This window comes from Doryrhamphus excisus, chromosome 15 (genome assembly GCF_030265055.1).
Source record: "Doryrhamphus excisus isolate RoL2022-K1 chromosome 15, RoL_Dexc_1.0, whole genome shotgun sequence".
Classification (NCBI taxonomy): Eukaryota; Metazoa; Chordata; class Actinopteri; order Syngnathiformes; family Syngnathidae; genus Doryrhamphus; species Doryrhamphus excisus.
The window spans coordinates 12,072,915-12,099,058 of record NC_080480.1 but is presented as its reverse complement, the minus strand read 5'-3'; the positions used below and the strand labels follow the sequence as shown (position 1 = coordinate 12,099,058).

Here is a 26,144-nt window from a genome sequence, read left to right as displayed (position 1 = left end):
ATATGACCATACAATGACTTAATGGGTACCATAGTAACTGTCAATATAGTGATATACATATATAGCACATCATGACTGGGTTTATAGATCGGAAAAGTGGAAAATAGGTCCCCTTTAAAACGTAGGTTTTATGAAAATCTATTTTCAGTAATCTAATTGTGGAAAAATCACAATAGGTCCCCTTTAAGGAAGATTGTTTTTCACTGTTCCTTATTCACTCAGCCAAGCATGCCACAGTGATACTTTAAAAGGGTTTATAGTGGCCACAGTTTGACCTTAGACCCTTTTTTTTCAATTTGCATGAAAAAACTGTTTTTGAAAGCCAAACTAAATCCAAGGTTGGCCACCATCCCCTCCGGTCAGTAATGTAGTGAAAATGCAGAGCCAAACTATAGGAAATCCTGTCACTCTCCACTTCCTGTGACCTGTTCCAAGCACGCCATCCGCCAAGGTTGGGACCCCCTCACCCTTCACAACAGGAAGGATGTGTGGAAGCCACCTACGTCCGCTGGCTGGCTGGGAGTTATGAAAAAGCACAACCCTTCCATTGCTCTGCATCAAGTCTTCCATTTTATAAGCATGTGTGGAATCTTACCGTTTGGGGTGGGTAAACAGGTTAAAGGATGTGTAATTGGGGTGAGGGTGGAGGGGGGGGTGGTTAGTAGAATTCCCCTCTAGGCATTGCTATGGCGACTGAAGCATATGAAGTAACACGACTGCTCAATCAGGTCACGTGAAGTCGGTCGGGATAACCACAGACGTTACGGGATGCTGGGCCTAATCTGCCAGACATGCGCCTCCTCAGGGTTGGGGCGGGGTGGGGTTTCATCGTCTGTGGCACGAGCGAGTCGACATGCCGCACCCCCTCCCAAAAAAAAAAAACAAAAAAACCCCACACATCACTTTGTGGCTTTGTATTGAGGTTAAGCTGACTGTTAATGTTTATACTCCACACGTCAACCACATTCAACTAAAACCAGCAGAGAGGTCCTGTCAGAGAGGAGTACAACCTGTCATACAGATCTTGAAGTAGCATGTTTACAGTTGAGCTGTAAAAACAGTAGCGCTATCCTGCCATATAGAAGATCTTTGCAACAGATTACTAAAAACTGCAGAAAGACTTTTGAGTAGTGCTTTCGCAAGGGATCCTTCAAAACAGCAGAGTGCTCCTGTCATGTGGAAGATCTTTGACTCTAGCTTTTTGCAGCAGATTACAAAAAACAGCAGCGCACCCCTGTCATAAGTATGATCTTTGAGTAGAATTTTTGCACTAGATCCTTAAAAGCAGCAGAGCTTTCCTGCTACATATAATGTCTTTGATTAGCATTTTTTCACCTGATTAATAAAAACAGCAGAGCTCTTCTGCCTTAGAGGAGATCTTTGACTCATGTTTTTGCAACAGATTACTAAAAACAGCAAAAACTCCTGTCACAGAAGATGTTTGAGTGGCGTTTTTGCAGGCGATCCTTCAAAACAGCTGATCACTCCTCATATAGAAGATCTTTGATGAGCATTCATGCAGCAGATTACAAAAAACAGCAAAGTGCACTTGTCATAAGTATGATCTTTGAGTAGAATCTTTGCACTAGATCCTTAAAAACAGCAGAGCTCTCCTGCTACATATAATGTCTTTGATTAGCATTTTTCCCCCTGATGAATAAAAACAGCAGAGCGCTTTTGCCTTAGAGGAGATGTTTGAATCGTGTTTTTGAAACAGATTACTAAAAACAGCAAAAACTCCTGTCACGGAAGATCTTTGAGTAGCACTTTTGCAGGCGATCCTTCGAAACAGCCGATCGCTCCTGTCATATAGAAGATCTTTGAAGAGCATTCATACAGCAGATGACAAAAACAGCACAGCACTGATTTATATGTATGTTTTTTTAGTACATTTTTTACAGTTGCTCTTTAAAAACTGCAGAGCTCTACTGCTACATAGAATGTATTTGATTAGTATTTTTTCATCAGATGAATAAAAACAGCATTGACGAACGCTTTTGAAGCAGATTACTAAAAACTGCAGAAAACACTTGTTATGTTGATCTTTAAGTTGATTTTTTGCAATTGATCTTATAATCAGAAACTTGTCATGGTGAAGATCTTTGAGTAAATCCTTAAAAACTGCAGAGCACTCCTGCTACAAGCATTTTTGCAGCAGATTACTAAAAACGGCAGAAAACTCCTGTCACAGAAGATATTTGAGTAGAGCCTCAAAAAAGCACAGCGCTCCTGTTATATAGAGGATCTTTAATGAGCAATTATGCAGCAGATGACTAAAAACAGCAGAGCACTCTTGTCATATACACAATCATTGAAGAGTGTTTTGCAGCATCTTACAAAAAACAACCAAAAACTAGTGACATGTGGAAAATTTTGAGCAGCCTTTTTGCTGTAGATTCCTAAAAACAGCAGAGTGCTCCAACCGTATGGATCTTTGACGTGCGTTTTTGCAGCAGATCACTAAAAACAGGAGTAATTTTTTAACTTCATTTTAGTTGTGCCACGTGTTGGCATCATGTCTTGAGATGTTCCTCCTTATTGAGAAGACTGCACCTTAACAACAAACAAATGACTCCATTAAATACAGATGTTCATGCTTGACCCTTTGTATAATAATACACACAGGAAGCGAGACCACCCCCTTTTCCCCTGCTCGAGCAGAGAGGCTGGAATGCAATAATCGAAACCATGTGTAGAATTACATGCATGTGTATGTTTGTGCGTCTGTTCTCCAGTCCACACCTGATAATTGTCCACGATTACGTAAGAACACATCCTCAAAGTTGAAAGTGTGAAAAACGTATCGTCACTGAACGCCCCACTTTCGACAGCCCCTTCCACTGATACAGTAAGTGTGAAGTTGTCTCTACAAGGTAACGCGGGAGTGACATTTAAAGAGAGTTGTTAAACTTTTTTTTTCATTTTTAAATGAGCGTTTTGTGGCTTTATTTGTAACTAGCATCACGTGAGGTTAATCAGCGATGAACACTCAGAATGAGATTAACACAAAAGCGCAACAAAAACATATCAACATCCGGTTTTGCATTTCAAAAGAAAACTCTTCTCAGTCAGGTGTTAGTGCTTCAAGCGGTAACATGTAGCTTTTATTTTGAAATTAAAAAAATATTTCCTGGTTTGTGCTAAGTACTGAATGGGAGCTGTCTGCTAATAGAAGGAGGCGTTTGGGGGTATCGACAACACTCTGCTGCAACCAAAGGGGGCTTATTAAGTCACCGCTACCACCTCAGAGACGCATCGTTCTCGGGTAGAGGAGTGAACCTTGTCCGAAGTCCAAATGGCGAACACATTTCCCCAAATAAGACGCTGTCCTTGCGGTCTCATGCTGGCCGGGAATTAGGACACGCGCTGGGTTTAGCCGTAAATTAGACCTCATTCCTGCAGCGGAAGTTTCTGTCACCGATTTTTCCTAAAAGGGGTCTTGAATTGCAGCCTGCTAGCATGGACGACGACAACCAAGGTATGACACATTTCATGCATTGCTTATAATATTTTAGCTAGAGACATGCGCTCGTTTGACGCCCACGATGATGTTTATCTTCCACGGTAACAATCATGTCATGGATTACTGTTTGTTCAAGTTAATTTTGCACCAGAGCATCACACACTTTTGACAGCGTCATGAGGGTATAGCATTGGACTGTATTTCCTGCGTTAACCTTTGCACCACTGTGATTAAAACGGCATGCCTTTTGAGTTATTGACAGTTGACAATTCCATTCAAAAACTTGACTGTACGAGCATCACGTGTTATATTATTTATTTCTATTTTGGGCTGGTGCCCAACAGGTTTTTCTGTTTTCTCTGTTTAAAAAAACAAACCAAAAAACATTTTTTTACAGGCTAACTATTATTTTTTTAAATTGTAAAATGAATGTTTTTTGTTGTTGTTTAATGTTTTACTTATTTCTGTAAGGTTTTTACTTTTTCTCTTTTACTTTTTCATGAATAGACTACTTTGGTATTTGTAAAATGAACACTATTTATTTTACCTAAATTGACAGTGTTATTCTCTTAATATATATAAACTTTATTGTGTAAATAAACTATGTCCGTTTTTCTGTTAATACTTAGATTTTTTTTTTGGACTAAATTTAACCTTTTTTGTTTTATTCCTGTGACTTTATTCTCACAAAGTTGCACCTTACGTCTTTGTAATCATAGAATTATGAATTATTTTCCCTCATACTCTGACTTTATTCTCACCAAATGGCATTGTGTTTTCTTTTAATATTACAACTTTATTAATGTAAAACAATGACATCCTCATCATGACTATTATGACTATTCCCATAAAACATTATGACTTTATTTTATTTTATTATAAAATTGCACTTTTTTCTCACAATAGTACAACTTTATTATAGATATAATAATTAATAAACAATGACGTCCTCGTCATGACTATTATGACTATTCCCATAAAACTTTATTTTATTTTATTTTTATTTTTTCTCACAATAGTACAATTTTATTAATGTAAAACAATGACATCCTCATCATGACTTTATTCTCACAAAATGACTCTGTATTTTCTTGGAATATTACAACAGCTAACATTTTTTGGTGTTATATTGAGACAAATTGAAGTGATATGTCTAATGCATCACTACCAATTGAGGACCCTTGGCACTCATGAAGTTATCAGAAGGCCAAGGTGCCGGTGAGAAAGCACACTTTCTGTTTCCACCAGTTGGTGCCACATGCTGACTGCTTGCAGAGCTGCAGGATGTACAGTAACTAAGTAGGTGTACACAGCGGCAGGGCATAAAGCTGTCATTGTGCTGTGTGCAGCCGGCCAGGCCTCCAGCGGTGGCACACGTGATGGAGTCTCCCAGACAGACATATGGTGCTGTTATTCCAGCCATGCATAGCCGACTTGCAGCCTGTAGGGTGGAAAGGCAGGAAAGTCGTTTTGAGTGTAGTGTTGCGCGCACATTAATCTCTTTTTTAGCAGCACCCGCTCAGGCGCACACCCCCGCATGCACCCACAGTGGAGCTGGATGCTCATAGGGGGGTTGGCAGGAAAAGAGAGTAGAGAGTGAGCGTTTTCTGGTTGATGCTGATGAGGGTCAAGATAGGATGACTCACAAAATGGCATTCAAGTGGATAGCGAGGTGACAGGACGTGTGTGCGTGTGTTTTTGTGTGTGTGTGTGTGTGTGTGTGCTGTGGAAAGAATAAAAAGTAAGAGTTGTTTCTGGAAGCCATGCTGCACTGCAACGTCTGAGAGGGACCTTGTCGGTCTGTGTGGAGGCGGAATAAAGTGCCAGACAAAAGTTGAGCTGTATGGAGGACCGCCAGGCAGGAGATACTGAATCCGTTTATTTTCTTTCATCGTGATGAACTCGCAGAGCAGTAAGAGGTGGTAGCCATAATAACCATCCATCACATCATGTTATACTCTTCATCTTGATTCACTTCTCTTTTTTTTTTTCACTGCCAGAGTCCCCCCTGTAGTCGTCAAGTGTAATTTACAACTCACATTAAAGGAGTCTGGGGCTGGTCTGCTACTATTTTTAGCCACGTTTCCTCCAAAGTTCAGTTTAGCCTGCTATGGTATGGTTTGGAATGGTTTACACTACTCCGCTTTATTTTTTCATTACCTCTCTTAGCTTCCTAAATAGTGTGACTGTGTGTACAAGGACAAGAAGAACGCAACACTGTAAACAAACAACAACAACAACGAATGATAGCCGGCATCTGAACGGATGAATCAGAACTACAGTAAACCTCGGATATATTGGACTCGGATATATCGGAAATTCGCTCACAACGGACAGATAAAAAAGAACCGATTTTTCTGTAAAGCATTTCCAATAAAAATTCATTGCATATATCGGATTTATTATAACGGATTTCGCCTATTTCGGACAAAATCTCCAGTCCCGTTCCAATGCATTTCCATTAAATTTCCCTCGCATATATCGGATGGCCGCATCGAGGCGCTCCGATTCGCCGAATCGTGACAGGCCGCTATACGACGTCATTTGCAGCGTTTGCAGTGTTGCCTGCGCGTCCAGGTACATTGGAAACATAGTCAAGGAAGTGCCTTTTTATAACGGATAAAATCCGATTTACGCATATACCAGATATAAATCCGATATATGCGTAAAACGGACATTTTCCGGTATACGCATATAACGGATTTCGCTTATATCGGACAAAACCAGTGGGAACAATTGAATCCGATATATCTGAGGTTTACTGTACTACAAATTCTTTAAATACTGTGCCACTCGCGAGTCAGTGAGGAAATGGTAGCTCTTTCTTTGGCAGGACCCAATCACAGGCTAACAAACTTATCAACCCATTAGAAATCTCAGACGGCCAGCCTGACTCACGGTGTCATCATACTGAGAACACTAAATTCGTCACACGGCAAATCAACACTCCAAAAGTATACCTCCGAAATCTACAAATGTACTAATATGAATATAAAATGAACCCCCCCCCAAAAACTTTTTAAAGTTTTACCATTAAGGCAATGCATTCATTGAGGTGCTGCATTGACGTCAGCCTCCCTCTGGACTTGGTGAGCCGGGGCTTCTGTGGCTCCTTCCGGTGGACAGAGCTGCTCTTTGTTGTATTGGTACATGCAATGCATACTTCCTAGGTACCTGTTGAATGTTAAGTTGCTGTGTGATGAGTTTGATGTTGTTTGTAAAATGAAACCATGAGTCAGACCTCCAATTTCCAATGGGTTAACAAGGTCGTTGTGAGTTTTTTCATAGCTTATGATTGGCCCGAAGGTGGCGCAGTGGGGATCGCCATGGCAATGATAGACAAGCTAGTGCTGTATTGTATAAGCCAGTGTTTTAAGAGCGAATTAGTAGTGTATGTAATAATTCATGTGAATTATATCATCAGTTGCTTTTTTGCAGCCTAAGTCGAATAAAAGTACTCAGTTTGTCATACTGACACAAAGTCACAAATCTGGAGTGCTACTGTATATTTGTTTTTGGACTAGCCAAATATACTCCAACGTCATCACAAGCCTGTGTGGCATCAATTAGAGCATTCATCAACAGACACTGGCTTCACAGTGTAGCTGACTCCCACGGTTCGCCACAGTCCGCTCTTGTTGCGTGTTGTGAAAACCAGCTGTTTAAAGCGTGCAGTGTTGTTGGGGTTGTGACGCACGCAGTGAGGAGGGTTCGGAGATGTCAGCGACTTCAGACCACACAGGGCAGCTTCCTGCTAGGGACAGGTCTTTTTGGTCTTGGTGTAGCTGCTGTCTTGTCTCTGAAGTCCTCATGCTGTGAAGTAGCTGTGAGTGGAGCGGAGTCTTTGCCCATTGGAACAAACTGTGCTTTGATAGCATGCAGCCTCATAGTGCTTTTCTGGCAAGTCAATTTTTTTCATAATAAACGGGTTCACCTTGATGGAAAACACTGAAAAGTGCAGAGGATCCTGTGGGTGTTTCTGTGAAATTGAGGAGGTTTTAGCTGGGGCCTAAAGACCTGTTTCAACCAGCAAAGACAATTTGGTGCAAATAAATACAAGAGTTACTAGAGTCTATAGATTGGTTTGAGAATTATAAATAACCCAGAATGAAGTTTTTTCACAATTTACCCAAGATTTTGACAAACATACCTAGTGGAGGGGTCGGATTCCCCCCCAAAATGGTAGAATTGGTAGAATTGTTGAACTCCTGAACCAAAACTTCTTGACTGGTAGAATTGTTGACATCCTGAACCAAAAATGTTTGACTGGTAGAATTGTCGACATCCTGAACCAAAATTTTTGATTTGTATAATTGTTGACAACCTGAACCAAAAATTCTTGACTGGTAGAATTGTCGACATCCTGAACCAAAATTCTTGATTTGTATAATTGTTGACAACCTGAACCAAAAATTCTTGATTTGTATAATTGTTGACAACCTGAACCAAAAATCCTTGATTGGTAGAATTGTTGACAACCTGAACCAAAAATTCTTGATTTGTATAATTGTTGACAATTTGAACCAAAAAATCTTGATTTGTATAATTGTTGACAACCTGAACCAAAAATCCTTGATTGGTAGAATTGTCGACATCCTGAACCTGAACCAAAAACCCTTGATTGGTAAAATTGTCGACATCCTGGACCTGAACCAAAAACTCTTGATTGGTGAAATTGTCGACATTGGGAACCTGAAACAAAAACTCTTGATTGGTAGAATTGTCGACATTCTGAACCTGAACCAAAAAAATCTTGATTGGTAGAATTGTCGACATCCTGAACCTGAAACAAAAACTCTTGATCGGGAAAATTGTTGACATCCTGAACCGAAAACTCTTGATTGGTGAAATTGTTGACAACCTGAACCGAAAACTCTTGATTGGTGAAATTGTTGACATCCTGAACCTGAACCGAAAACTCTTGATTGGTAGAATTGTTGACATCCTGAACCTGGAGTTTCTGGACAGATTCGACATGGTCATGATCCGACAGTCTAGCTTGGTTGGACTGGGCATGCAGATTGGACAGCACCCAGTATTCTTTCAGGACCAAAAATCAACTGGTGTGTTGGTACTATTGTGATTGACTGGCTACCAGTCCAGGGTGGAATAGGCTCCAGCTTGCCATGTGACCCCGGACAGGTTAAACACGACAGAAAATGGATAGTTACATGAATGAATGGGACTTTGGTCTGTAAGCCAAGTCCTCCAGCCTGAGCTACTGCTGCCCCAGAAGACTTTTCTGTACATGTTAAAATGAACCCACTCGCGTAAATCTATCAGACTTGGTTTCTGTCTGTGACTGCACCAGACATCCAAGGACCCTTGTCGAGCTCAGCTTTACAAATATCAGAAATACGACAGCAGATTAGACAACCTCACAGTTCATCGGGCATCACACCAGACTGACCCATATTTAAGTCTGGATTTGGACAACTCCCGTAAACAATAAGCTTGAATTTAGTAAGAGCTACTTGAACGTCCACTGTGTTTTTTTTTTTTGCCCTTGAAGAAAACGTAGTTCAGACTTTTTTTTTTATGAGCGGCTGGTGTTGTTTTTAGTCTGGTGCAGCTGACAGAGAAAGCACACATGTTTTTTCAACCAAGTACGTATCCAATTTCCTCTCGGTCTAACAAACAATGACATGCATTTACCATCAAGTGAGACAGATTGGGTGGAAAGATCAAGAGACAAATTGGACCATTGCATAGCCTGCTTAATGTCTCATGAGTCTGAAGTCATGTGGAGACGTCCGGCCCCGTTTGGAAATCCAGTTGCAAACTGGTTTCATAGTTACTAGCGATGTGTAGGTGGCTGATGGTGGTGGTGATGGTGGGGCGTTCAGGTTCACGGAAAGGAAGAGAGGGTCGAGTGGACAGGAAAAGGGAGGGTTGGAACACTTATGTAAGCAGCCAAAGATTGTTTGACCTGCAGGAAGAAGGTGTATCCCCCCCGTTTTTGCCAGAACATTGGGTGCTCCAGACCTATTTTCTTCACTTTTCTTTAAACAGATGTTGTTACATTCTTAGGAAAAGTTCAAGGATCTGATTATCATCCTGTAAATCTCCATCTGGAATCCCACTTAATCCACTGTTCACTTTGGACTGATCTGAACCCACAGGGAGATCATTAATCACTTCTCAGGGGGGTACGATTTATAGCCTATATGGGCCAAAATGGTATCTCTGTCTTTGATTGATATGCTTTTGATGAAGTTATGACATTTTGTTTCACTGACTATTCACTAATAACAGATGGGAAGAGGGGTAGGATTAAATAAACTGAACATCTAGTTCATCAAACATCTAGATCAGGGGTCTCAAACACGCGGCCCACGGGCCAAATGTGGCCCGCAGGACACTAGTTTGAGGCCCCCGCCTTGATATGAAAGTTTAATGTTAGTGCGGCCCGCGCAAGTTTGATATGGATGCTGTATGGTATCATGTACCCAGAAAAAAATATTACGTTTGATTAATGTTCATGTTAAAGGTTAACTGTTAATAGTTATCCTCCCTATCCGTGTGGAAGTGGTAAGTTTTTGGCTATTTAAGTTTAAAAGAAATAACTTGAAGGCTACCGTTTAGGTCGCTAGCTCTCTAGTTTGCGAGTTAGCATGTGTCTCAAGACCCTGCAGTTGCGCAATATGTTGTAAATAAAAAGAGTATAAATGTGACTATAGTCGTGTTTTGTCATGTCTACAGGGCTCTAATAATGCTTTGTTAATTTTAATCTGAAAAAAATAATTTGTCTACCCACCAACTATATGTGGTTTCTTAAGTTTTTATTTTTTGCCGTTTTATTATTATTATTAGATTTATTTATTACTGATTGATTGATTTTCTTTATTCTTGATTTGTTTATTTTTTTCATCTTATTTTGTGCAGCAAAATAAAAATTAAGATATTTGAGAACAGTGGAATGTTTTATCAGAGCTTTTATTGTAGAAAATCGGAACCAAAGCACTGAAAAAGTTTGTATATTTTTCTGTTTTTAATAAATACCCTAGCTCCAGTAGCCTCCAGGTAAATTGAGTTTGAGACCCCTGATCTAGATCTAGTCTTGGATGAACTTATTTTACTTAAATGTCAATAAATAGAAGAACACCACCACTGGCTACCATGTTACCAATAGTGGTTTCAAAGAAAACATATTTATACACGAATCCCTCGTTTATCGTGGTTATGTGGTTCTAGATAAGTGAATTTCTGTAAATATAAATTCTAATTAGTAACAACCTTTTTTTAAATACAGGTTTTAACATTATTAGAGACTTCTAAACACGAAATAACACCCCTACAGTCACCTTTACACTCCTAATACCGCAAATAGTAGACACAATAACAGAAAATAAGTAAATTAAGACATAAATAAGACTTATTTTTTGCTCTAAATGTGCTGACTCATGGTTTTTTGGGGATTCACAGTTGAGTATTAGTTTGCCGTGGGTTATGGCCGCAATAGTAACACATGTTTTTATGAGAGATCATTGTGCCTGTTGTGAGATGTCAAACCTGCAAAAAAAAAACCTGTTGTTTCCGTTTTCAAGTCTGGTGCTTGTGTATCTCAGCAAACATTACAGTAACATTACTGACACCTAGTGACTAGTGTAGAATACTACATTTCATTCACTTTATATGCGTCTTCTGAATGTCTTATGTTATATAGTATGTATTTTAGTTAATTTTGACTTTTATGCTAAATTTAGTCCAAAAATATGTACAATTTGCATATTTTATCTGTTATGTGGAAACTTATTGCATTTTTCATATTATGATATATGTTTGGCTGCACGGCGGACTGAGTGGTTTGCATGCAGGCCTCACAACTAGGAGACCCGAGTTCAATTCCACCCTGGGCCATCTCTGTGTGGAGCTTGCATGTTCTCCTCATGCATGCGTGGGTTTTCTACGGTTTCCTCCCACATTCCAAAAACATGCTAGGTTAATTGGCGACTCCAAATTGTCCATAGGTATGAATGTGAGTGTGAATGGTTGTTTGTCTATATGTGCCCTGTGATTGGCTGGCGACCAGTCCAGGGTGTACCCCGCCTCTCGCCTGAAGACAGCTGGGATAGGCTCCAGCAACCCCTGCGACTCTCCTGAGGATAAGCGATAGAAAATGAATAAATGAATAATATGTTTTCTGCAATATCACAAAAAATACATGAGGCAATCATCCAGAACCAGTTTAGTTTCTTTTATTAAAAAAAACAAGCATTTACCTGGAGGGCAAGCTTTAACACTAATTTCTTCTGATAGCATTTTTGCAAGTGTTTGATGGCTCCCAGCATGCCTCTGAATTTGTAAAGCAAAACCAAGTGTGTATTCATCTGTTATCTCTGCTGTGCTGTGTCTTCTTCCAACCTGTGTGTGTGTGTGTGTGTGTGTGTGTGTGTGTGTGTGTGTGTGTGCTGGCCAGCCTCCAGCGTCTTGCAGCCCCCCCATCACTGGGCCTCTAGCCACTTCGCTGCCACAGAAAGGATTTGTAACACTCTGTGAATTGCTCATGGGGGTGGGAGTCAGTGAGTCATTCAACTCATTGACATCTCTCAGCACATCTTTTGCCGTATTTTTTAATTTTTTTTTTTTTTTGCACCATGTGCATGTTTCTACCCCCATAGCTGTATGCTGCTGCTGCCGCATCATGCAAAATTCATTCTCCTTTCATGCGGCGAGAGGATAAGCAGTGACGGCGCTGCTGGTGCTGTGAAGAAGGCGGCTGTTGCAGTCTTGAAGTTTCTCTGTAGCACTCGGGAGGACAGCGGGGGGATCCTGGTGTCACAGCAGGAGGGCCATCTGAGCAGCCTGTGTATGGGATATATGTATCTCACTAAAGTGAGTACACCCCTCACATACAGTATCGTCCTAAGGGACAGTACTATAGCAAGTAAACCTTGATATTCTTTACAGTAGTGTATTGTCACTTTCCAGTGCCGGCTAAGACTATGATAATGTGCTGATAGTGGAAGAACCCACTATGTACAGCCACGCTAATCAAGCACTTATATATTTTAATCGCAAATCCAAAACAAGCTACTGTCGGGCTGCACGGTGGTGGAGTGGTTAGCGCGCAAACCTCATAGCTAGGACACCTGAGTTCAATTCCACCCTCTGCTTTTTCTGTGTGGAGTTTGCAAGTTCTCCCCGTGCATGCGTGGGTTTTCTCCGGGTACTCCGGTTTCCTCCCACATTCCAAAAACATGCTAGGTTAATTGGCGACTCCAAATTGTCCATAGGTATGAATGTGAGTGCGAATGGTTGTTTGACTATATGTGCCCTGTGATTGGCTGGCCACCAGTCCAGGGTGTACCCCGCCTCTTGCCCGAAGACAGCTGGGATAGGTTCCAGCACCCGTGCGACCCTTGTGAGGATAAGCGGTAGAAAATGAATGAATGAATATTCATTATGTGGGCTGCACGGTGTTTCAGTGGTTAGCATGCAGGCCACACACCTAGGAGACCCGGGTTTGATTCCCTCTTTGGCCATCTTTGTGTGGAGTTTGCATGAACGAATGAATTAATCAATCAATTCAAGGAAAATTATAAACATAAAATAGTGTATGTGTGTGTGTTAAATATATCTTCTGACCCCCCGGACAATTTCGTTAACTCAATGCGGCCCACGAGTCAAAATATTTGCCCACCCATGATATAAGGTGTAAGTGACTTAACTGTTAATTTCGATATGCTTTACATTAAATTTGACTTACAATTCAGCTTAGGAAAAACTGAGGACCTCCTGATATGTGAGGGGGGGGGGATACTTTACATACTGTATGAATGGGTTACCATACAACGGTTCAGTAAGCGGATGCTCGATTTAGCACGATTGTGGCTGTGTATACTCGTTTTTTTTTTTTTTATCTCGCTATCTCACTTGTGGAGGCATGCTTGTGTACAGGAATGTGCGCTCGTGTGTGTGTGCATAATGTGCATAACATTATGCACAGGCGGATTAGTGTGGGCTGTGCAGACAAATGGATGAGATCAAGTGTGGAGGGGAGTGGATGACAGCTAGTGGATTAAAGGTTAGAGGTCGGATGCTTTCACTTTTGGAGTGTTGGGGAAATATTGTATATGCTGTATGATCGAGATTTTTATAAACCAGAAGGGGCCTTGCTATATGTTTGGTCAGGGTGACCATCTCCATCAATGCAGCAATAAATAAAGGAGGCTGCATCTCAACTCAGGGTCTTAAGTACACACACACACACACATGTGCTGCATACTTTCTATACCTGTCCTCTCGCCCCATAAGTCACCGCTTCAGTGCCGCTATTCCTCCCGGAGATGATGATCAGATATGATTGATAATCCAGTCATGACATTCAAGACACCTACCAAGGACGCGGACTAGTCACTAGTCTTAGATTGTATGCTAGTCTTAGATTAGGACACCCCATCATCACGGTTCAGTACGTACTTTGGTTTTAAAGTAAATGTACGAGTACAACAACAAAATGCAAAACATATAAAACTGCTTAGTTTTTGTGTACGCAGCTTTAAGGACTTCTTAAAGAACAGTTGGCAGAACTGCACTATTTGTTTAGGAAGTAGATGCTTGACTATATCATGAGGCACTTTGAGTTCCTTTTCCTGTCAATATGTTCCATGTGGGAATGAAAAATCCAATTAGGAATACATGTACTGTTACATTACACCTATTGGCTATTAATGTGAAGCTGTTATTTTCTGGGCTGCACGGCGGTCGAGTGGTTAGACCTCACAGCTAGGAGACCAGGGTTCAATTCCACCCTCGGCCATCTCTGTGTGGAGTTTGCATGTTCTCCCCGTGCATGTGTGGGTTTTCTCCGGGTACTCCGGTTTCCTCCCACATTCCAAAAACATGCTCGGCTAATTGCCGACTCCAAATTGTCCATAGGTATGAATGTGAGTGTGAATGGTTGTTTGTCTATATATGCCCTGTGATTGGCTGGCGACCAATCCAGGGTGTACCCTCTTGCCTGAAGACAGCTGGGATAGGCTCCAGCCCCCCGAGACCCTCGTGAGGAAAAGCGGTAGAAAATGACTGAATGTTCTTTTCTAAGCAGCGTATCGATGCTTAGCCACAGGATTGTTTTAAGTGTTGCCTTCAGGTCACTGGACTCCCAACGGCAAATTGATCCGAGGGAAATGTTAATCAAATTGGTTATTGACAGAATGGACCAATGTTGTCTTCATGTTGAAAATCGGAGGCTAAATAAAGAGCACAAACAATCCGGGGAAAGCGGAGACCAGACCTTCCTCTTACTTGGCAGCGTGACCATCTTCCCAGAGTCGAGGCTGTGACTCAAAACACGTGCAGGTTCTGTTTGACCGCTCACAAGTCTGTCTTAGACCGTGGGCCGTGTGAGACGCTCCAGTTATTTCCTGAGTGAGTCACTGAGGACTTTCTGGTGGACTGATAAAGTCGTTGTTTTGTTGATGATGGAGTTGAGCAGTTTATTAGGAGAGTGTCAAGCACTTTTTGGGGGAATTTTACACATCAATTTTTCCATTCGGATCACGATTCCTGGTTGCCGATACTATTCAAGGATGATATTGGTTCTTTTAGAATAAGATTCAGAACGATTCAACCAGAGTGACAGTGAAAGAAATACTCGGATACAGAACAGTGCAGGTGAATCCCGTTTTTATGTACACATTTATTAATCGTGCTTAAGCATGTTTAAAAAATAGTTAAAAATGCAATGCAAAATCAGGATGAACTGAGAGTGGTATATCTTGCCATGATGAATTATTTACAGTACTTTAAAAACCTGCACTTTGCACCTTTTTTATGGTATCTTCAATTTGGTGTTGAAACTTTCAAACATGTATACACTGAAGGCTCCAACCTGCAGTGTATTTAGCACAAAGGGTTCAATTCCACCCTCGGCCATCTCTGTGTGGAGTTTTCTGGGTTTTCTCCGAGGACTCCGGCTTCTTCACAAATTCCAAAAAAACATGCTAGGTTAATTGGCGACTCCAAATTGTCCATAGGTATGAATGTGAGTGTGAATTGTTGTTTGTCTATATGTGCCCTGTGATTGGCTGGCGACTGGTCCAGGGTATACCCCGCCTATCGCCTGAAGACAGCTGGGATAGGCTCCAGCATCCTTTGCCACCCTTGTGAGGATAAGCTGTAGAAAATGAATGAATGAATATTGCTCAGTGCTGGATTTACTTAGTGTGACTCAACAGCGCCTCTGCTGGCTGCATCCAAGTAGTGCACTCTGATTCACTGTTGTTGCTTCAATTACACATTTAATCATTAAAAATAATCTAGGAATTATAATGAGACCATGACAAAAGAATACAGCATTAATGTACTGTAGATCAACAAATCCTATAACCCTTTTTTTTGTTAAATGGACTTAAAAAAAATCACCCAAGCAGGATGAGAAAGTCTGTGCAGCATGGAGACAAAGTGATAAGAAAGCTCACCAGATGGCCGTCTGACAGATGGCCTGATCCTTCATCAGCTTGCACAACGAGGTAACAAAACATGTAAGAAGGAAACGATACACAAGGTAAAACACACACACTTAGCAGCATACCCTTTTGCGCTAGCTGTTCTTAGGTCGATGAAGGGAATGGTATCTGGCTTGTAATGGCTCTCAACCTATTGACCAATCATGGATGGAAAAGATCATAAGGCAAACCATTGTACTGTAGAAGTCATATAATTAATAATAATAATTAATTATTATTATAATTCATTCATTGATTTTCTACTGCTTTTCCTCACGAGGGTTGCGGGGGTGCAGGAGCCTATCCCAGCTGTCTTTGGGCGAGAGGCGGGGTACACCCTGGACTGGTGGCCAGCCAATCACAGGGCACATATAGACAAACAACCATTCACACTCACATTCATACCTATGGACAATTTGGATTCGCCAATTAACTAGCATGTTTTTGGAATGTGGGAGGAAACCAGAGTTGTTATTTTAATAATAATTATAATTAATAATAAATTAATAATAAATTAATAATAATAATAATCCACCTGCCAGTTAATATTGATAGCCATCACCTTGCATAACACCGGTTGTGGGTCAAAGAAGCGTATTTCGAGCCAGACCACAAGTGAAGTCATGTGGGAATTGGATTTCAGAAGAAGTTATTACTAAGATAGTCCGTCATAAGGAGGTAAAAAAGTTGAAGAACTCCCCGAAAAGTGCCGAGATGGTTCCTCATCGAGTGCAGCCTAGTCTAAAAGTGAGTTAGTTGAACCAACAATAAGCTAAATTCACACTAAAAGCAATTTGAGAATATTTTGCAAACTTGAAAATGCTCATAAAAATATGTACTACATGTTGTACTATGTACTACATATGTTCTACCTGTAATAGTGCACAATTATTCAATAAACATGCTAAAAAAAAGAGGTGATGACACAACTACACAATAGAAAAAGATCATGTTTGGTGCAGTTTTAAGCCATAAAAACAGCCACAAGGTGGTAGAAGTACATTTTACAAGCACACCTTGGATAGTGACACTAACCAAGGTTCTACTGTGCCTTATCTGGGCTGTTTGGTGTGTTCCTGAGCAACATGTGCCTGTTAACTGAAAGACTGAGGCTGGCTTGCAAATGACATGACAAGTGGGAACCGGTTTATCCCGACCGTCCTGTTGCTTTTGGAGGAATGTTGGCCATTGCTGTCAAAACGTCTGGCAGTGTGTTGTGTGTTTAAACAGCGGAATGAGTATTAGTGAACTTTGTATGTAGGAGAGTTTGAGTTTTCATGGGGATAAGTTGCACTTTCTCATGGCAGGCCAGTCATCATGCAACCTGTTGAGTGGAAGAGGCGATGCGGTATGTATTTTTATCCATAAGTAGGCGTTCCTCTCTATGATATCCTCTGACTGCCTTTTTGCATCATTCTCCACCCAGGAGTGTTGCAAGTATTTGCACCAGAGATCTCTGAATTTGTCATGCGCTTGTGTAAGTGTTCCCTAACGATCCCCCTGTGCCTAGTGTTTACGCTGTTACCATTGCTACGGAAGGACCTGCCCAGTATTCCCAATCAAAGCTAACGCCTGTCCGTGTATTGTCCTGCTGCAAAGCTGCCCAAAAATCAGGAAGCACTGCTGTTTTGTCACCCAGGGAACAGTTTTTTTTCCCTCATGCAAAAAAAAAAAAATCATAGGTTTATGCTGTTTGTGGGCATGAAATTCATCCCCTATTATCAGTAGCGCGAACAATTTGCATGTCATCCTCGTCTTCCTCTTTCTGAGGCTTATGCCTGACTTGAACGTGTGTTATTTGTAACTCGGTCGTAAGATTTTACAACAGCTTTTTATACAGCTAATAAAACAGATTAAAAGACAGCGTCTGACTGTATATACAGAAAATACGCTTTTGACACTTTTGGGAACCTCATAAAGTACTTAAGGTCACCCACAGGCAATAATAAAAATCAATTTAGGTAGCAAAAAAAGATCATTTTTGAATTGTTTTCCACATGATGTGTGTATTTGTTTGTTCTTCTCCTGTTCAACTGCTGCACGCAACAGTGTGAACGTTTGCCAAAACATGCACACCGACCGGGTTGACTGTGCTCTTATTTTCTGACATGGTGACGCTGTTATTAAACCTTTCTAGTTGGATTGACTTCACACAGCTCAATGAGCTTTTAGGGTGTTTTGCCGAATCACCATCAAATTTAGTACACACTTTTAGGGTACTGACAAGTACGTGAGTGTAAAACTTGAGCAAGATTGGTTGAAAAACATGTTTGGCATCAAGTTAAGTGTTTTTGAAAGGGCAAGGGCAAGTACAGTACAGCCTTGGTGTGCTCTAACCCCAAAAGGACACTAACCAAATAATTTTTTTCCATAAGAAATAATAAAGTTCCAGACTACCAAAAACAGTAGCATAAAACATGTTTTTTTTTATAGTTTCACATGCATAGAAATGATGAATAAAATGATACATGAGCATTTAAGGTTCTGACTGTTCCCTAACACACCATCAACATCTTCCTCTTCAACACCACCTTCTTGTTTTGCCATGAGTTATTTCTTGAATACAATAGAAATAACTCGGCAAAACAGGAAGATGGTGTCAGTGTGCTGTCTCGCTGCACTTTGTGTCCAAGGCAGCGACCTGAGTGAAATTGTCTCATTGTTTGTGCTACATTTGTGCTCTTTTGTGCAGTTAAAAGGAAAGTTTGTGCTGATTTCATTCATGAGTTGTTACACTTTATTACATAGGTTAACCAAATGTCAGCCAGCCCCCCCAACATGCTCCAAATTGAACCAAAGTACTGTCATTTTTGTGCTACATTTGTGCTGTTTTGTGCAGTTAAAAGGAAAGTTTGTGCTGATTTCGTTCATGAGTTGTTACAGTTTATTACATAGGTCAACCAAATGTCAGCCAGCCCCACTAAAATGCTCCAAATTGAACAAAAGTAGTGTCATTTTTTGTGTGCTATGTTTGTGCTGTTTTATGCAGTTGAAATGGATGTTTGTGCTGCTTTCGTTTTTGAGTTATTAACGATTTAAGTTTTGGCCTATTGCATAACCAGCCCCCCAACATTTGCTGAATTGAACCAAAGTTGTGTAATTTTTTATGCTACGTTTGTGCAGTTAAAATGAATGTTTGTTTGTGAGTTAATGTAGAGTTACTACAGTTTATTACATAGGTCAACCAAAGGTCACCCAGCCCCCCAAAATGCTCTGAATTGAACCAAAGTAGTGTCAAGCAGCACAAAAATAATTCATTTTAACTGCACAAAACAGCACAAAAAAAGACTATTTGAGTTTTTAATGCGGTAACCTAAATGTTAATTTATCCCTTACATTTGCCATTTTTGTGTATTTAGAATTATTTTATATATGAAAAACTGTGTTTGTGTTAACATTTTTGAGAGTCAACCGCTGGTGACAGACGGGCTGGGTTGCTGACATCCGGTTCGGGTTGCCATTTTGTTAGCAAGCTAAGAACGCTAACACTGACGTTTTGTGATAAAAATACATTAAGCTCACAGTTGGCTTCACGCACCGTATTAACAACACGACACAACGATGCGTGCCATACTATATATATATGCTAATTGCAAAATGTATGCACAATTTTGGCCTAGATTTTATCTTAACTGACAAACACACTAACCGAGGTTCCACTGTAATTATAAAACTTTGACGATATCTGTATTGCAAATATCGTCCAATAAGGGCACTATATTGTAAGTGATGTTACCAGGACGGTGCTAATTGTGTATTGATTATTGCTAGAGCCCCCAAGTCGTGATGTGAAAAGACAGAGCGGTATTACATTGGTAATCTATGTGCATGCTTCATTCAGGGACTTATGCAAAATGTGTAATATGTCTATGTTATAACTTTAAACGCATGCGTACACTCCTGCAAAGTAACGTTTAATGCATTACGTCTACAAGCCATAGTTGTACCTGCATGACTCTGCATGCACTTTCCATATATAGCATTTGTTGAGCTTTTTCAGCCTCTGAAGTTGCCCTGTTTACAATAAAAGTATGATAAAGCTTGGAATTATTTGGACTGTGCAAAGCATATGGAACGGCTTTTAGGTCTTAGCACTGCTACCAGCAGATTTGACTGTATTGTAGCTATTTTGGCAATTTGGGACATAGGAATCAAAGCTTCCCACAGGTCTGCTGTGGCAGTGGGTTTCTTTGGAGGGGGTGAGATGATGAGATGAGTTAAAACTGATAATTTTGGTTTGTGTCATACAAAATTAATTAATTAATTCATTCATTTTCTACCGCTTTTCCTCACGAGGGTCGCGGGGGTGCTGGAGCCTATCCCAGCTGTCTTTGGGCGAGACGCGGGGTACACCCTGGACTGGTCGCCAGCCAATCACAGGGCACATATAGACAAACAACCATTCACACTCACATTCATACCTATGGACAATTTGGAGTCGCCAATTATAACCTAGCATGTTTTTGGAATGTGGGAGGAAACCGGAGAACCCGGAGAAAACCCACGCATGCATGGGGAGAACATGCAAACTCCACACAGAGATGGCCGATGGTGGAGTCATACAAAATATGCAACATTAATATAATGTACATGTCATTGTACATCAATATCTCACTATATGGCAACGTTGAGAGGAGTTGCCATTGCAGTACCCAGTATAGCCTGCTTTCACCTTATTAGAGTGTGTGTGTGTGTGTGTCTGAAGATCACATCGCACCCCCTGCTTTCTTGACTGCTATTGTTGGTGGTCTTTGGGTAAAATTGGAGGTGGTTATGATTGAGATCCTATCAGATACAAGAATGCACTTCCATTATTTCCACTTAACAACAACGGAGGGGAAAATGTGTGTGTGTGTGTGTGTGTGAAGTGCAAAGCTGCTTAAGCGGATGATTCAGTTGGGGGTTTTCAATCAGCTCTCACCCCCACTTTGTGCTGGGGTGGGGGGTGGACTGAGCTGGAAATTATATATATATATATATATATATATATATATATATATATATATATATCTGTATGTGTGTGTGTGTGAGGAAGAGAAAGCACAGGAGAGGTGCAATCTGGTATAACTCCATGTGAAAATGACCTACTTCCTGTCAGCTCACTCGCGACTGGGTTGCTGTTTTCTGATGTGTGTACAGGGGGAGGAGTGTGTGTGTGTGTGTGTGTGTCCTCTCAGGGGTCTGCAGCGTAGGTTGCCGTGGCACCATTAAATCATGGATAAGTACCACATCTGACTGAGTAAAGTGAAAGTAAAATAATAAGCCTGAAAATGAAAGCTTACTGTTTTCATTTGCATAGTTTCAAAATTTCCATATAGGAAATACTGTAAAGTTTATTAACCTTCATTTATTGTAACATTTTAACATTCCCAACTGTCATACAGTAGTCCCTCATTGTTTCCAGACCGCAAAGTAGGATTCAATGTTTATAAACGGAATATGTTCATACATACAGCATAGCAAATCTGTTTATGACTTAGTAAATACAGTTTTTTTTAACATTATCAGAGCCCTGGAATCATGAACTAGCACCACTGTAGGCACCTTTAAACTTTAAATTAAGCACATTGCACATGCTACAGTATTAACTGCAGGGACATAAGAAACGGCTGCCACTAGCATACTGAGCTAACTAGTTTGCCTCTCAAATTGAGTTATTGTAAACTTAAAGTGTTTCAAATGGAGCGGAGAAGAACGACAAAAAGCCTAAAAGTACCACTTCCACAAGGAATAGGATAACTTTTTTTTCCTCCACTCCATTATGCCAGACATGCCATGGCTGCTTATATGTAATGGTAATGGTTTTATTTCATTTGAACATGCATCAGATTACAATTGAGTGCATCCCATAATCAGTTCAGAGTTCCACATGTCCAAAAGGAGTAGGAAGAAGCAAAGCCTATTAAATCCTACCCCTCCATCTGGTACTTTTACAATCAGTAACTGTTACATTTGTTCACTTCCTGCTTTCCTTTTTTTATTTTTATTTTTATTTTTATTTTCATTTTCATTTTTATTTTTATTTTTATTTTTATTTTTATTTTTATTTTTATTTTTATTTTTATTTTTATTTTTATTTTTATTTTTATTTTTATTTTTATTTTTATTTTTATTTTTATTTTTATTTTTATTTTTATTTTTATTTTTATTTTTTAATATTTTATTTTACAATCAGTAACTGTTACATTTGTTCACCTCCCACTTTCCTAATTTATTTTTATTTTTATTTTTATTTTTATTTTTATTTTTATTTTTATTTTTATTTTTATTTTTATTTTTATTTTTATTTTTATTTTTATTTTTATTTTTATTTTTATTGTTATTTTTATTTTTATTTTTATTTTTATTTTTATTTTTATTTTTATTTTTATTTTTATTTTTATTTTTATTTTTTATTTTTTATTTTTTATTTTTTATTTTTTATTTTTTATTTTTATTTTTCCAAAGTACAAGGTGATATGACCATACAATGACATAATCGGTACTATAATGTAATGTAATATAATGTCATCGATATAATATTACTAACATTTTGTGACCAGAATACTACTTAAAACTTGTCTTTCAACATTTTTTGAAGTGTTTTTTTGAAGTGTTGTCACAGCATGATAACCACTTACCGAGCTAACTTACCCCTTACCCTGCAAAAACGACGGATTAGGAGTAAGGGGTAGAATTGGGATTCAGCCTAAGTGTATATTAAGTTATGATAACTAGGTGTCCCCGGGGATGGAATATGTAAAACCTTTGCCGTGTTTGTTTTGTTGCAGCTCCCTGCAATGTTAATTAGTCAACATCAGGTCTATCAAAGATAATATTTGAGCTGGTAAGGCCAAGTCAGACGCTCCTGCTTGTGTCACCCCCTCACCGGGGACATTTTAGAACCGTACTGTCAAGAGGTAATATAGTGAGTAGTGCCATTTTTGTCTGGTTTTAATTTAGGTCAGGAGTGTTTTTGGCTTCATTGAGTAGATATGCAGCTTCCAAGCTTAATCCCTGTGAATCCGACCGGCTGATGGCAATTCATTCGGTTCTTTTTTTTATTTTCCTCCTCACCCCCTTTTCTCTCTCTCTTTGCATTCCAGTACCTGAAGACCTGTCGGGGGAGGAACGAGATGAGCTGTGTAACATCCGACGCAGGAAAAAGGAGCTGCTGGATGATATTGAAGTGAGTAACGGTCCCATGATGAGGTGTTATTTAGTTTCGGCGGAGTCTGATATAATATCATGCTAATATTATTGTTGGCTGACATGCCATGCTATTGCACAGCAGCTACAGTCAATGCAATATTGGTGATGTTTTCTCAGCGCTATTTATTAAATGTGAGTTGTTCTTTTTTTGTATTAGATTTAAAATCATCGCATGGATATGATAAGCTCTTTTCTTTTTTTCTGCAGCGGCTGAAGTTCGAGATAGCCGAGGTAATGACGGAAATCGAGCAGTTAACCTGTGTAGGGGAGAGGTGAGTTACGGTTACTTTCCTATGAATAGCTTATATGTGTAATCATATAGAGTAGAATATTTAATTTATATTCTGTTAACAATGGCTGAGCCAATGGAAGAATAATACCGGCATCATTCCCGTTGATGGGAGTGTTTCTGACTTCCCAGCATGTCTTGCAACACTTGTTTTGTAAAAAGTTTCTCTGTGTGACAGTGTGCACTAAACTTTGATGTCAAGCAGGGGGCCACAAAGTAGGGGCTGCGATTACCCTGTGGGCCGCATGTTTGAAACCCCTGATTTTAGTGTCAAAAATAGCCATTTTGTCCCTTATTTGCATGTGTGTGTGTGTGTTTTTTTTTTTTGTCATAGTGGGGACCTGCTTTATACCTTCTACGGGACAGCAAATGTGTCCTTTTAGGACCTTTCCAAGTGCTACAGTAATCCTTTATTTAATTGGTTCCAGACATGACTGTGACAAGTGAATTTCCGCAACGTAGGATTCCTTGTTTACAAATAAAATATTTTCATAGATTGGTATCTTGGCATCTAAATACAGTTTTAAACAATATTAGAGACCTCTAGACATGGAATAACACCCCTATAGCCAACTTTACATTTACCTAGGGCTGGGTGATATGGACAAAAACTCGATACACGATTATTTTTTCCACAAACTGAGTTTAAACAAAAGTCAAATATACGTGCAAAATTCTATTAAAATATAAAGAATCTTAATTTAAAAAATAGCCGCTGACATAAAATGGTATATTAACTATTTTATTTTAATTATTTTAATTATTTTATTTTATTTTATTTTATTTTATTTTATTTTATTTTATTTTATTTTATTTTATTTTATTTTATTTTATTTTTAAAATACATTATTATTTATTATATATATTATATAGCTTTTTAATATATTTGTATATTCACTTTTTAAATAAATATAGAAAAAGTTAAATATACTGTTCAATCTTCACCGCAATAGTGGTGCGATCATGGTAGTCTCCACAGCCGGGTTAGCGGCGTTAGCACTTCCATCTCATGTTCCCCATGACGACAGACGGTAAACATGGTTGATACCATCTTTATACAACAACCTTTAAACCGTCTTTTTCGCTGTTCACACCCACTGTGCAGCCCCTCCTCCTTTGCATCTCTGTGGGGATCTCGGCGTAGCAAAGGGGTGCTCAAAGCCAACCTCTGCTCCAACAATGGAGCAAACGGCAAGCTACTAACATAACAAGATGAACATCCATAGCTCCACACTTAAGGGGTTTGTATGGCACCAAAAACAATAATAAATACATAAATAAATACATTACATACAATGAATAAAGCACTATTAAACACTAACAATGTCACAGAAGATACAAAGCTACCATAACTAGCTTGCACTCGGGCGGCGCCATCTTGAAACATAAGACCCCCACAACAAATCCAGTCCATATCGATATGAACGTTATGTTTGTTCGTGATATTGTGCTGAAAAGAAATAGATATTTCAAAAATATCACCCAATATTGCAGACATAATCAGAGAAATTAAACCATTTAAGACATAAATATCAATCAAGTCTGATGCTTGTGTGTCTCAGTGACCATTAGTGACACCTAGTGACCATTCTAATTATAAAAAAGAATTTTTGTGCTTGAAAATGCTTAATTTAGGCCAATTTCAATATGCATATATTTTTTTTAATAATAACAGGCCGTATTTTTGAGGGAAACCGCAAAATTTGAACCGCGATGTTACTATTGTACTATTCAATAATAAACAGAAATTTATGAATAAAATGTGTTATATTAGTTTGGTGGGGCTGCATGGCGGTCGAGTAGTTAGCGCGCAGACCACACAGCTAGGAGACCAGGGTTCAATTCCACCCTCGGCCATCTCTGTGTGGAGTTTGCATGTTCTCCCCGTGCATGCGTGGGTTTTCTCCGGGTACTCCGGTTTCCTCCCACATTCCAAAAACATGCTAGGTTAATTGGCGACTCCAAATTGTCTATAGGTATGAATGTGAGTGTGAATGGTTGTTTGTCTATATGTGCTCTGTGATTGGCTGGCGACCAGTCCAGGGTGTACCCCGCCTCTCGCCCGAAGACAGCTGGGATAGGCTCCAGCACCCCCGAAAAAAATACCTTTTCAGTATTTACATAGTAAGAATTGTGTGTGTGTGTGTGTGTGTGTGTGTGTGTGTGTTAATCCTCCCCGGACTAAACATTAGCTAGCCGCCTGGTTTCCTAGGCTTTCATTTGATTGATTGCTGAGGTGGAGCGAGGTGGTGTGTCCCAGTTGCAATGGGCCAAAGAGGTTTGGACTCATTTAGCGCCTAGCAATCACGGGGGACCTGCACCAAGGTGCTCATGCAACAGCTACAACAAATGACTAAATCACTAAAACAAACATTATAATGTTGACCAGGAGGGTCAGGTGACCTTGTGGGCTATCAACGACAAGCACTTAACTGTCACCTGATAGATGTTTCTGTGCGTTTCTATGCAGCAAAACCACACAAAGAAACAAACAGATCGCCATGGGGAGGAAGAAGTTCAACATGGACCCCAAAAAGGTCAGGAGCCACCCTTAAAATCCCTTTTGGAACCTTTTGTTTGTGTAAATGTTCTATTTACAGGGGATCCAATTCCTCCTGGAAAACGATCTTCTGCAAAACACCCCAGAGGACATCGCGCAGTTCCTCTACAAAGGCGAAGGGCTTAACAAGACGGTGATCGGGGACTACTTAGGAGAACGGTGAGGCCACACTACTTCTCATGTCCACCA

The 26,144-nt window shown here is 39.8% G+C and overlaps 1 protein-coding gene across 4 annotated transcripts in view; it reads left to right on the top strand.

Annotated features, from left to right (window-relative positions):
* LOC131103073 (cytohesin-3) overlaps positions 1-26,144 on the top strand; it is a 45,106-nt gene that overhangs the window by 7,032 nt on the left and 11,930 nt on the right. For 2 of the 4 annotated variants that reach the window (XM_058048975.1, XM_058048977.1), the window contains exons 1-5: positions 17,099-17,263; positions 23,001-23,083; positions 23,314-23,378; positions 25,866-25,932; positions 25,996-26,114. In XM_058048975.1, coding sequence (XP_057904958.1) covers positions 17,233-17,263; positions 23,001-23,083; positions 23,314-23,378; positions 25,866-25,932; positions 25,996-26,114 — 365 coding nt within the window. In that variant the 5' untranslated portion in view covers positions 17,099-17,232. Of the gene's footprint in view, positions 1-3,177; positions 3,479-17,098; positions 17,264-23,000; positions 23,084-23,313; positions 23,379-25,865; positions 25,933-25,995; positions 26,115-26,144 lie in introns of those variants that run through there. The other 2 variants (XM_058048976.1, XM_058048978.1) reach the window with 2 other exon arrangements.